At 50.9% G+C, this 12,188-nt stretch overlaps 1 protein-coding gene across 1 annotated transcript; it reads right to left on the bottom strand.

Moving 5' to 3' along the window:
- Positions 1 to 1,849: 1,849 nt before the first annotated feature.
- On the bottom strand, positions 1,850 to 7,146 carry phV42 (extracellular matrix glycoprotein pherophorin-V42; the record flags this gene model as incomplete). The annotated part of the gene is made up of 8 exons (XM_002949858.1): positions 1,850 to 1,871; positions 2,731 to 2,842; positions 3,209 to 3,316; positions 3,529 to 3,577; positions 3,853 to 3,988; positions 4,705 to 5,630; positions 6,561 to 6,771; positions 7,100 to 7,146. The coding sequence occupies 8 exons, from the start codon at positions 7,144 to 7,146 to the stop codon at positions 1,850 to 1,852; spliced, it is 1,611 nt and encodes a 536-aa protein (XP_002949904.1).
- Positions 7,147 to 12,188: the final 5,042 nt, after the last annotated feature.

The following is a 12,188-nucleotide window of genomic DNA, read 5'->3' as shown; positions in this document are numbered from 1 at the left end:
GCCATACATGGGTCACGGTTACACCAGGATCGGACCTGAGCAGCACGCGAGCTGTGAATGCACTTACAACCTCTCTTGATCGGTGTAATGAGAGACGCTTAGCGAGCGGACAACGAAATGACCTGCAGCAAAAACAGGTCATTCAGGGCTAACGGCTTATTGGATGGGCCTCTGCTCCTGACGCGGAGTTACGATACGCGTTACACTTAGCGAGGTTCTGTCTGAGCGTTTCAACAGGCCGGTCATATGTCCGGTCATGAACAATACTCGTGCCGCTACTGAAACCCGCTAAGATATACAAATCATATAAGCAAATAACTACGTTGTCTTCGCTGAAGTCCCTGAAAGCCGCAGTTAGCGTTCGTGTTGACAGCCGTTGCTGTAGGGAGGGTGATGCCCTGCCGACGGCGGTTGCCCCAGTTTGCTTGCTGCGCCCTGCCGCGGCCCCTCTTCTTCTCGACAACGCAATGCGTTCTTGCCACACCTTTTACTTGGTAATGATTACTGCGTATTCTTTCTTGCTGGTTCTTCGACAGTTTTGCCAAATCACCGCGAACGTAGCACAACGCGACATTATCTTAGAGACGTGTAATGTTTCGAAGTAAGTTGCGATCTTTCGGGCCTTGTGTTGGATCCTGTCGTAACTTTGGAGCTAGCGGAGCTAGGACTCAGGTGTACGATGTCTTATTTTGGGCACACCAAGGCAAACCTATATATGCCAGTCCTCGCCTTTTTCGGCTGCAGTCAATAATCAAATTGTTCGCGAAAAAGACTTTACCCTTAGTATTCGTGGCGCTGATATCCTGAACCTTTTGGCATTTTTGTCACAAGCTTTGTCGAGCTGGTAGGGCCCAGAGGAGCCACCGTAGCTTGGAACAGGAAAGGTAAAAAAAAGAAAACTCAAAGTACAGATATCGTACAGAGTTTATCCTTGTTACTCAAAGCACGGTAGGAAAGAGATTTACTGTATTACAACTATGCACGTAAGCACATTTAACAGATAGTGCCGAAAAGTGCTAAACAGCTCTGTAGTAACGGAGTTGCAATAACAGTTATGGGCTGTTGAAGTCCCCTTAAACTAATAACAGGTTGCACGGGCAAGAGGACGAACAGCGGCAGGGAAATTTGGTAAATGATTACACATCGGCGAATAATAGTTACATACATGTCTGACATGATGGCAAATACCAAAGTGCCATGCCCGGCAAGTGCAAATCCTGCAACTAGCTGCATCACCAGAAAGTGACCCCTGCTGGGTGAGTAGGGCTACTGCTGTTGTCGGGTATTGAAATAGAAGATGCTATATGTAGCATACACTCAGATGTGCCGCACGCGCGCTATCACCAATCCAAAGGAATATTGCCAATCCACCACTGCACATAAAATGTAACACCAAGCGATATCGATAAAAATGCGTGACGCTAATGTACCACACTGTACCACTACCTAGAGTCCATGACGGAGTGGGGTAGGTGCGATACATCGATACATGCGCGCATCAGCCAGCGGCGTTCAACTGATTGGCTGCTGCTGGTCCCATCATACATGCAACCATAATCTACACATCATAAGCCAAGTCCGCAAAATTGAACAAGACGACACGGCGGATTTCCGAAGTCCTCTACCTGCAGCGTGCCATACATAATCTCTACATGAATCCCCCACACACGAGCGTTCCCATACATCGGTAGATATTTTTGTGTGGCGTTGCAATTAATCCAACCATGTCGCGGCGCCAGGGCCAAAAAAAACCCAGCGGCGGCGAGCAGCAGCAGCAGCAAAAGCAAATAGCTAACAAATACCCGAGTACGAAATGCTCACTGACGCTCGTTATCAACAGCAAACGCCCTCATGACTGCACGAACGAGCACCTACATGGTAAGGAACAAGGTACATAAATCATCATTATCACGCAATAAACAGAACACCCCGAGGACAGCTAGGGTACCGGCCCCACCAGGACTGGGTAAGTGGGGCAGCAGGTCCGGTCGTTGTTAAACAGGCTGATGTAGCTGTAACGTCCACGTAACGAGCCACGGAGTTTTGCAGTTGAGCACAGCAGCAGGGAGAGGCGGCAGAGGGTTATTAGCTAAGCGGCTAGAAACAGATGGCAGGACGGACTAAGTGTAAGAACAACGGACAAAGGGTACTCGCAGGACCCACGGTGGTGCGGGCATACAGGAGCGGCTACGCCGCCCCTCAGTTCCCCACCCCCTTAACACACGCCAGGCCCCGGCCGGCGTACTATTATTATTATTATTTCTCGCAGGAGATGCCAAGGGGAGCTTGTCAAGGGGCGGGACATGATCCAAGGGGAGCTGACATGTGTCGTCCGGGTAACACATGTGTCTAGCATGCAGCAGCAGCAACACATATATGACGCAAAGAGAACACGGCGGCAAGCTTGTACATCTGTCAACAGCGCATACTCAACATACAGCGTGTGTGTGCCTATCAAAAGGATACGCGTGTTTGCGCACAATTGACGCATTATCACGCTGCATTCAACAAGGTCATCAACAAGGACAGATACCCAGTTATACACGCATTTGTTATAATTATAATGCCGTCACCAACACTTGACAACCACCTGCGCAAACACGGTCAGTTAGGTTGCATCACTGCTTGAAGAGCGAGCACATGCGCACATGCATGTACATGTACATGCACATGTGTGTGTGCGTGTGTGTGTGTGTGTATGTGTAAAACCCTAAACCACACAAGGCTTACCAGGTTCCTGGGTGGTCTCCTAGACACAGCGAACTCAGGGAGGTGATGTTCTTGAGCTCAATGCAAATCTCACCACCGTGAGCCTCCGACAGACCCCAGTTGATGTTGGTTACTACATATTGGGCAGGGCCGGTGCACGCACACACAGGTGCTTAAAGCCAATCAAGGTCATTTAGTTGAGGGCGATCTGGGGGCGATCGCGGGGGTCCGCGTGCACCTGAGTCATGCATGGCGCGATCGAGTAGCTGATGATGAAAGTCAAGGCACACACGCACACAGACAGCAGGTAGGTGTAGTAGGTATCCTGCCTATTCAAAAGCATACATCTCACGTCTGGCAGGCATTATTTTATTGTTGCGTCAGGTAGCACAAAGCTGCTGCAGGCATTCTGACCAGATCTCGTCCAACCTGTCCCGTCCTGATTGTCGGTAATACGGTGTCGATGTGGTTCTTATAAACATTTAAACGCATCACGAACCTTTCAGTCGGTTTCCACCCATGGCCTCCCACGATGCGGACTTCCAAAGGGGGTAGCCGCCGTTGGGGGTCAGTCGAAATCCGCGGACTTGGCGGCGGAGGTTTTGGTCTGTGGTAGCAGTGCGCATAACGTTATGCTTATTCCAATAGGGAAATTAGGGAAATTACAAATGCAAACAGTGACCGCACATTTTCATGCGCTACAAATGTCTTCATTTAATGCCAAACTTAAACAAAACAGAGCATGGCAGCCTTGAGTGGATGCCCGCTAGCACGCAGCTGTATATGCAGTGTTGAGCGGCCCCACCGCAACGTACTGACCGGCCCAAATCTCAGCCTTGTTGAGCGTCGTGCCCGAGCTGCAAGGGCCCTGAACACGGGGACGTGAATGGGTAGACGCAGAGCAAGCGAGGGGCAGAGGCAGGTCAAGCAACAAGCGAAAGGTTCGGTATCGTGCGCAGTAGCTATTGTCCGTATGTATGTATGGCACACGCGTCGTCGACGACCGCGTCAAAGCGGTCTGTCGGCGTCATGATGGGCCCTTTCAGTGGCTAGCTAATATCGAGTGTGCGTGTGTATGTGTATATTGTCCATATGCAAACATGATTATAACGCATGCACCTACATACATACATACGTACGCACCTCTACCAGGTAATCATCCGAGGCAATAATAGCAGTCCGAAAGCAGTACAGGTTGGTGTTCGACAGGCGGCCTGGCCCTTGATTTGTTGCCGACGGCATCGCGTAGAATGGCGTCGTGTACTTCTCTTTGCTGCATCTGCACGACATGCACGACAAATGGATTGAGTGCACAGGTCCTTTGCCTATTCCAACGAATCGATAATTTTATTTTGACCTAACGAATGATTCGCTAGGATTAAGCGTATTGTATGCTTTCAGCATTGTATGGGTTGTTTAGCAGTAGTGTGTGTGTCAGCAGGCAGCGGCAGCAGAAGCCGGCAGGCAGGAAGGCAGGCAGCGGCAGCAGGCAGGCAAGCCTGTTAGACGCCGTTATCCGCCCTAGGAAGCACGCCACGTGGTGACTTCATCACTTTACGCAAGTGCATGCATGCGGGCTCAATTTATCTGTTTCCCAGGCACGCACGCCTACATCGCACAGTGCCTACCATATGTATTGCAGCAACCGTCTACCAGTTACCTGCTATAGCGAGATGAAGAGCTTTGTTTCTGTCACGTAGCTAGAAAGCACTAACAAGTAAGTACTGCTGCTGTCCAACACATGCATAATGAATAGAATTGCCAAATCACCGACCTAACAGCACCGAGTACATTTGGAATGACCGATCCGCAAATGTTTTGGAGTGGTAATAATAAGAGGACGATAGCACCTAGATAGCACAAGAGCAGCGTCTCTGTATGCATGCTTGTAAGGCACATGCATACATCCTAGACCTGCTTACCTACAAACATTCAAATCAACCCTTCGTGACCCGAGCTGCCTTATCATCATCACAAGCAACCGACAAGCCTTACTTGTGAGACGGAAATGCCACCTCGTCCTCGCTGCAGCTCAATCCGGCGTTCACGGTTAGGCATTTATTTGAATCCGTCGTGATCCGGAAACTGAGCCCAGCAAAAATCGGGCTGCAATCGCCAACCAAACTGCCGAGCCAAGACGGGGCCTGGAGCCTTACCCAGGGCTCAAGCTTCTTGGCGTCGGACGCTGAAAAGAAGGTCCCACAAACGCTGATTCCTTGACCCTCGCACCGTATAGGATCAGCTGTGAAGTTGGCAATCATGGGGAGGAGCCCCAATGATCTAATTTGGGCTGTGATGTTGGAGGCAATCTGCTCTTGCACAGCAGAACAGACATTATCGTCAATGTAAAAGACTGTATCTGGGAGATCCATGTCGAGCCGCAGCACAAGGCAAGTGCTGCACGGCGTTGGAAGTGGAGTTGGAGAACGGGACGGTGGCGAAGGGGAGGGATGAAAGATAGACGAAGAGGGAGAGAGCGGGGTGGAGGGAGTGGGGGGCGGTGGGATCGAGGGGTAGGCGGGATAAGATGGGGGAGGAAGTTGTACTGTAATAAGCTGGCTTGGGGTGGCCGACTGCGGCGGTGGGGTCTGGTCCCTTCCAATGGTCGTGAGCGAGCAGCATTCCAATGTTGGACCAATCATGGCAACCAAGCACGGCCCTTCTTCTGTGCCTTCGCTGGATAAGGCACAGAGCTCCCTCAGAGTAGTGCAGCCCTGTCCGTCCAGGTTAGGCTTCAGAGTGATGCAGATTTGGGCGCCGTTGCTGGCAAGGTTCAGACCTAGCCCGGCCAATCGCAAAACTGCGCTGCCAGGTTGGCCATCTTGAGGAATATCAAATGCGGGACTAATTGCCGTGGGAACTCCGTTGATGGTGGCCGACACAAATGCATCATCAATCACGCAACGAGCTTGCACGTTGAACTGCGAGGGAAAAAGCGACAGGGAGGAAAAGATTGGAAGGTGTTAATGATGTATATGTTAAGCACGCAATAGGTTGTGAAACCGCTGCCTCAGCGCCCGCTCGCGCGCGCGCCCTGCTGACAAATAATAAAAACCGCCCCGCGCGCGGAAAACAGATTTATGCTCCAGACAACTACGTACTCCATGGCCAACGCGAGCATAGGTAAACATACATGTTATGAAGGCGTTAAGGCGTTTTTAGGCAAATCAGTTATTGGGCATGTATAGGACAGGACACGATACATATGTTACATGCCGGCTGCAGGCAGATAACTGTGATAACAACCCTTGAAATTAGGCGCAGGGAGTCTCCGCACACGGCTAATCGCTGCAAAACGAAGAACGGTTTAGCAGCGTTAAGCTTCGTAGTTGTTGAGCACGTCTGTAAACTTTATGGTCGTCTATAGATCGCAGCCTGGTATAATAATAGAAAGGGATAGGGCACGATCTTTATAGATGAAAAGTTTTACAGACGCAATTGTGCTCGTTGATGACACCGCCCATCGCACACACCGAGCTTGCTGTTATCCGTCTTACGCTAAGAACCACTCGCTCTGCAATGCATCGTCATTATTCGGATAGCGCGTGCATCCTTAGCGCGAGGGAAAAAGGAAAGATGCGCGCGCACAGCAGTTGCGGTGTCGTCCTTGTAAGACAGCTCATTTCGTTCGCCGGGCCGCCGGCCCGCTGGCGGGTCATCAATCTTATAACCGCGCACAGAATCGCTTCAATGCGTGCCATCATGCACGTGTATGCATGTATCGCATACGCTACGCATTTATTCAAGTGATGACCTGCGTAGATGGGAAGCTTTGGTTCGTTCCCGCCCGGCGCACATTTGGTTTTAAGCCCTGCCCCAACCATGTGTGAAGCCTACACGACCTAACATACCTCAATGTTCGTCAAGGGCAAGTTACAACAGCTGTCGTCGCAAGACGTGGCCGACAATGTGAAGCAGTACTGGCCTCCGCCCATATCCGAGATGTCCGGAACCAAGCCGTAGGAGGTCTGCGCCCCAGCGCACTGGAAGAAGGGGAAATCGGGATTGGTGTCCGACGGGTATGCTGCCACATAGGCTTGCGCGGGTGTTCCAGCAGATGCCCTGCTGGAGCAGAAAGATGAAAAAGAACAAGCAAAGTTATTGGCTCAAATTCTGCATGACGCAATCAAGCGCACATCACATCCGAGCGAATGCCTATTTTGCTCCTGCTGGTTTTGGGCCAAATCTGTCTGCTGGAATTTATGTTATTTCAAACACAAGTAAAAGTATCCACCACCTCGTCTCAAGGTAATTTATGCTACGTGTCTGGCTGCTGTTCCCGCAATCAAGCAAATCCAGAAGTGAAAACCGACAACTGCTGCGATGGTCTATGGATCTATGTTCTGTAAGCAATCATTTGCTACAATTGAAAGTAGACCAAGAGACGCACCAAGCTATCGTCAGCACAGAGGCCAGGAGGAGAAGTGGAGGCGCCATGGTGAGGGGGATGAGAGGAAATGGCTGCTCCGTCCCTTCCAACTACTTCGATTTCACAATGGCCAAAAGCGGCCTTTTGTACTGTTCTGTAAGAGATGTGCCTCGTCGAACACGGCAAATCAGTTGTTGCTGTACATGCGTGTTATGGGCCTTGCGCGGGGGGAGCGTGCGACGTTTGTTTGCTTGGTCATCATCATCATCATCATCACCTGCTGCTGCTAATAGCTGCTTCGGCGGGCAGATTGTCCTATTATTTGCTGCGATCGGGCTGTAATTAAATATTTTGAATTACCGTAGGAATGAAAATGTTGCGCTTGTCTGTGGATGTCTATGTAGGATGTCTGGATTGAACAGGAACGCCTTCATACAATAACGTCCCTTAATGCTTACTGTGCTATGTGAACACGGCGGTAGGCGTAGTAGTTAGGTAGCAGTAGGCGACCGTTCAAACAGGTCCAAAAACGGCTAGGGAACGCAATGGTTTTCTTCCAGCCCTGATACATGCGTTTATTAAGTTTCCGCTACTCACTTCATGGATGTAATAAGCATTTTGAAATATTTTTATTACTTACCGCCGTTAATAAAAATCTGTCGGCCGCACACAAGCAAGGTACCCGCCCGTCCGCCACTGGTTTAGTACCTTTTTTAATGCCAACATACTTTGCTTCGTGCGATCACTATCTGCTTTTGGAGTTATTTCACCATTTTGAGCACCAAACGATGTACTTTATATGATTACAAAAACCGGTATCTGCCCGTCTAATAAACGAATACAAGCAAAACCGACCGGAACCGAACGCTGCGGGAGAGGCTTACTTCTCCGCGAGAGGCTTGCTTCTGCAAATAGCTAGCATATAAGAGATAGGGCCAAGAGGAGACCTCAACATGTCGTATCGGCAGTGCAGCGGCTGGGACCATGCGCGTCTGATCAGGGTGAGACAGCCCGATCGGGTCCCGACAGGAATGGCACTTGTCCTGAAAATCCCGACAGGCTTTGAAAATGCTTTCGGGCGGACCCGACGCAAAAGGGGGAAAATGCCAAACGGCCATCGGGAGCCCCCGTCGGGGCCCGGAGGGCCCCCGTCGGGGGACCCGACATGGTTAGGGACGCTAGGACCACCCGATCGGGTGCCGTGGGTCGTCGGTGGGCCCTTCGGCGACGGACAGCTACAGCGATACATAATGGCATTCATAAAAATATAACTGGATGGAAATATGTAATGTAGTGGTAGCATTCTTTATCCTTTGACTCTGCTGTACAGGGATCCATGCTTGGATACATAAGTGAAGGGCACACTACCTTATCTCGGCCTTATTGACAATTAATACAAAGACCATATGCAGCTTTACATTGCCCTTTCGAACATTTGCTGCCTCGTCCTGTAAGTCTGTGGGCTTTACCAAAACAGCTTTCCCAAGCAGACGTGCAGGCGTGCATGTGTTGCTGTGTGTGTGTTTGTTCGTGCATATCAGAACTGTGAACTGCAAACTGAGAACTGGAAACTGCGCATATAAAATACGAATAAATGTAATTTCAAGCGGCACACAGCGAAATTTCGTTCTTGCGTCACCCGACAGGTTTTGGGATGGGCTATCGGGGCACCCGACAGAAATTGAAAGATATGCAAAAACGCTATCGGGCGGGGCCGACGGGCATGGGAAGGGGAAAACCGGCAACCCGACCATTTTAGGAAGGTCCTGTCTAACCCTGCGTTCTGATTGTCCAGCCAGCGGAATACCATCCGATGGGAAACAACCGATGGCGAGTGGCGAAGTATAAGCACTGGATGGGGCTGCCCTTTTCGGGAGCCGCAGCCGTCATGTGGCCAACACATGCTAAGGTTTTCATTCCTCGTTTAGCGCATCGTAAGCTAATGCAGTTTCGTTTATGTTGCTGGGCTTTGGAGGCAAACAGAAGCCGAAGGCGCAGGCACCATGTCCCCAGGGAGCAGCGGATATGCCACTGGTGTGGCACTAATAGCCAAGTCGCGGATATAAACACATGTTGCTAGAAGACCAGGGTGGGACAGTCCGATCGGGTCCCGACAGGAATGGCACTTGTGCTGAAAATCCCGACAGGCTTTGAAAAATGCTGTCGGGCGGACCCGACGAAAAAGGGGGAAAACGCCAAACGGCCATCGGGAGCCCCCGACGGGGCCCGGAGGGCTCCCGTCGGGGGACCCGACAGGGTTAGGGGCACTAGGACCGCCCGATCGGGTGCCGTGGGTCGTGTGTGTGTGTGTGTGTGTGTGTGTGTGTGTGTGTGTGTGTGTGTGTGTGTGTGTGTTCGTGCATATCAGAACTGTGAACTGCAAACTGTGAACTGGAAACTGCGCATATAAAATACGAATAAATGTAATTTCAAGCGGCACACAGCGAAATTTCGTTCTTGCGTCACCCGACAGGTTTTGGGATGGGCTATCGGGGCACCCGACAGAAATTGAAAGATATGCAAAAACGCTATCGGGTGGGCCCGACGGGCATGGGAAGGGGAAAACCGCCAACCCGACCATTTCAGGAAGGTCCTGCACCACCCTGTAGAAGACTCAGCTTATAATGATATTCGTGCGGAGGAAGGATTCGATCGTCAACAGAGCGAGCATGTTGAAGGCCATTAAATGGGAGCCAGCCCGTCTGGCGAGGATGTTGGAACCTATGTGGGCTCACCGCAACTCAGTTATCCCCTTTGGGCGCTAGCTTTCCCTTCTCCTGCTAGTGCGGTATTCGTTTTTTGTGGCTTTTAGGCGTTCAGGTCTTGCCCTTGGGCCTTAGGCTCGTATTGGTAGTTCTACAGGTATGGGGTCACGCACCCCCAACCATGTAACACACACACATACAACCCGTGGATTAGATAGAGATGCCCTCCAGCAGTTTAGGATGAATAATCAAGATAATGAAAATGAAACAATTGGCCACGATTCACTTCGTAAAGCAAGTGGATTGCGAATCTCCTCAACGAGTTTCATAATAATATGTATTTCCTACCAGGCAGCAACAGCTGCAACAGCAGTAGCAACAGCAGCAACAGCAGCAACAGCAGCAACAGCTGCAACAGCAGTAGCAGTAGCAACAGCAGCAACAGCAGCAACAGCAGCAACAGCTGCAACAGCAGTAGCAGTAGCAACAGCAGCAACAGCAGTAGCACCAGGTGCTGGTAACCGATTACTTAGCTAAGTCCGCACTCACGACGCATGCGCTGTACACATACATACATACGTACGTATGCGGTGGATTGATCCCGCTGTTAATGTAGCCATAGATCCAATCTCCGCGACCTGATTGTACGACACACAAGCCATCCGCTAACACCAGTCTCGGTCTTCGCGGGCTGCATGCCTAGTTGCGCAGAAGTAGTTTGTGTTTTACGTAGCGCTTGGCTGTCTCCTCCATCGTGGCGCTGCTCCGAGACCAGGCGACCCATGGGTCACCCCGTTTTCAGCATTGTTATCAGCATTGTGCGAAGTTGTCGAATTATGCGCAAACATCAAACACTCCACAAATTTAGTGCTTATTGATGACCCACAGGGGATCACAGCGAAAGTAGACGTATGCATGCATGCATGCAGCAGCAGCGGCAGCAGCAGCGGCAGCAGCAGCGGCAGCAGCAGCCGTTAACTATGGCGGTACTCCTCCTCCTTAGGGTGCCACCATAAGTCTTGTGTGTCGTCCTGTCCAAGGCACTGATTTGACCCACGCCGATCGAGTGGTCGACCCAACACATTTGGATATTGGACTGTGTGAACCGGCAAGAAGCGGCGTTCATTGGACCGGCCATGCTAAGGGTGGCTTTTTGCCTTTGCCATGATGAATAATGACACCACATCATCACCTTATCGCTCTTCACGCTCTTCATATTGATATTCAGAGGCCATGTATGTGGACGGAAGCAAGGGTTCGTAAGGCAAAACTCTTTCTTAAAATTATTGAGTAATCGGATAGCGCTATCTAGCTGCGCCGTGACGAAGAACTCCAGTTCGTGAACACCATTAGTGTAGAGATTGGCTTGGCCTTTCACATACAGCATCTTCAGTAAGCAGCAACAGCAGCAACTATCTGCCGCCCAGCTAGGAGGGCATGCAAACCGTCGGTGGCAAACATAGTACATCAGTCGCTTCGCTTGCCACAAATACTTCCTCGCCGCGCGCACCAGCGCTGCCGCCTCACAGACTCATAATTTTCACAAAAAGGCATTCAGACAAAGTCGGTGGCGAGCACTTAACGAACGAACTGCGCAAGTAAGCAGCGGGGACAATGTTCAACCGCCGGCCGCTGTTGACACGCCTCTACAATGCATTAAGTAAGTAGGAGTATCTTTGCCATCTTTCGCGATGGATACGTCCGTATGAGCCCGTTTTCTCTATTTCCTTGCTGCCGAAGCGTCTTGACTCGCTACCTGCTAGCGAGCTCGCTGAGCTCGCTCATCATCGTCAGTTAAGCTTTAGGTCGCGCACAGATGTGCCGTCCGTATGACCCTAATATATATGATATCAAACGCTGCTGCCGGCAAGAAGTCCTCAGCTAACGCCGTGCCCGGCAGCGGCGACGCGCACAGTTTGCATGCTACGTCCGTTCGGCGTACGACCACCTTGTATGTTTTTACAGGGTGGTTAACTTCGCCAGCGGCCCCCTTTCCCGGGGCAGTCCCTGCTCTCCCCTGCTAGAGGGGCACCCTAATCCGTCACCCCATCCGACTTCAGAATGTATTCGTTGGATTCAGCAACTCACAACCAGCATCCAACCAAATTTAGCGGATCAACGACGCATGAACATAGTTCCTGATTAGCTCGCAAGTTGATTTTACTACGTCCTACAGCGTCCATATGATGGGGGGCCACCTCCCTTTTCATCACTCCTCAAACACCCGAGGAGTCGGAAGGCGGATTTGATACCGGGTCGGCCGGGAGCAGAAGTCAGGCCTTAACCTCTGCCAGCCGCCTGCCTATATGTATATCTGTGTGTCTGTATGTATGCATGCTCCATTAGCCCATATTAACAGGCAACCATACCAACTTACATGCATACGCATATACTTAAAACACCAC

This window comes from Volvox carteri, assembly GCF_000143455.1.
Source record: "Volvox carteri f. nagariensis unplaced genomic scaffold VOLCAscaffold_16, whole genome shotgun sequence".
NCBI lineage: Eukaryota > Viridiplantae > Chlorophyta > Chlorophyceae > Chlamydomonadales > Volvocaceae > Volvox > Volvox carteri.
This window is presented reverse-complemented; position numbering and strand designations above follow the sequence as displayed.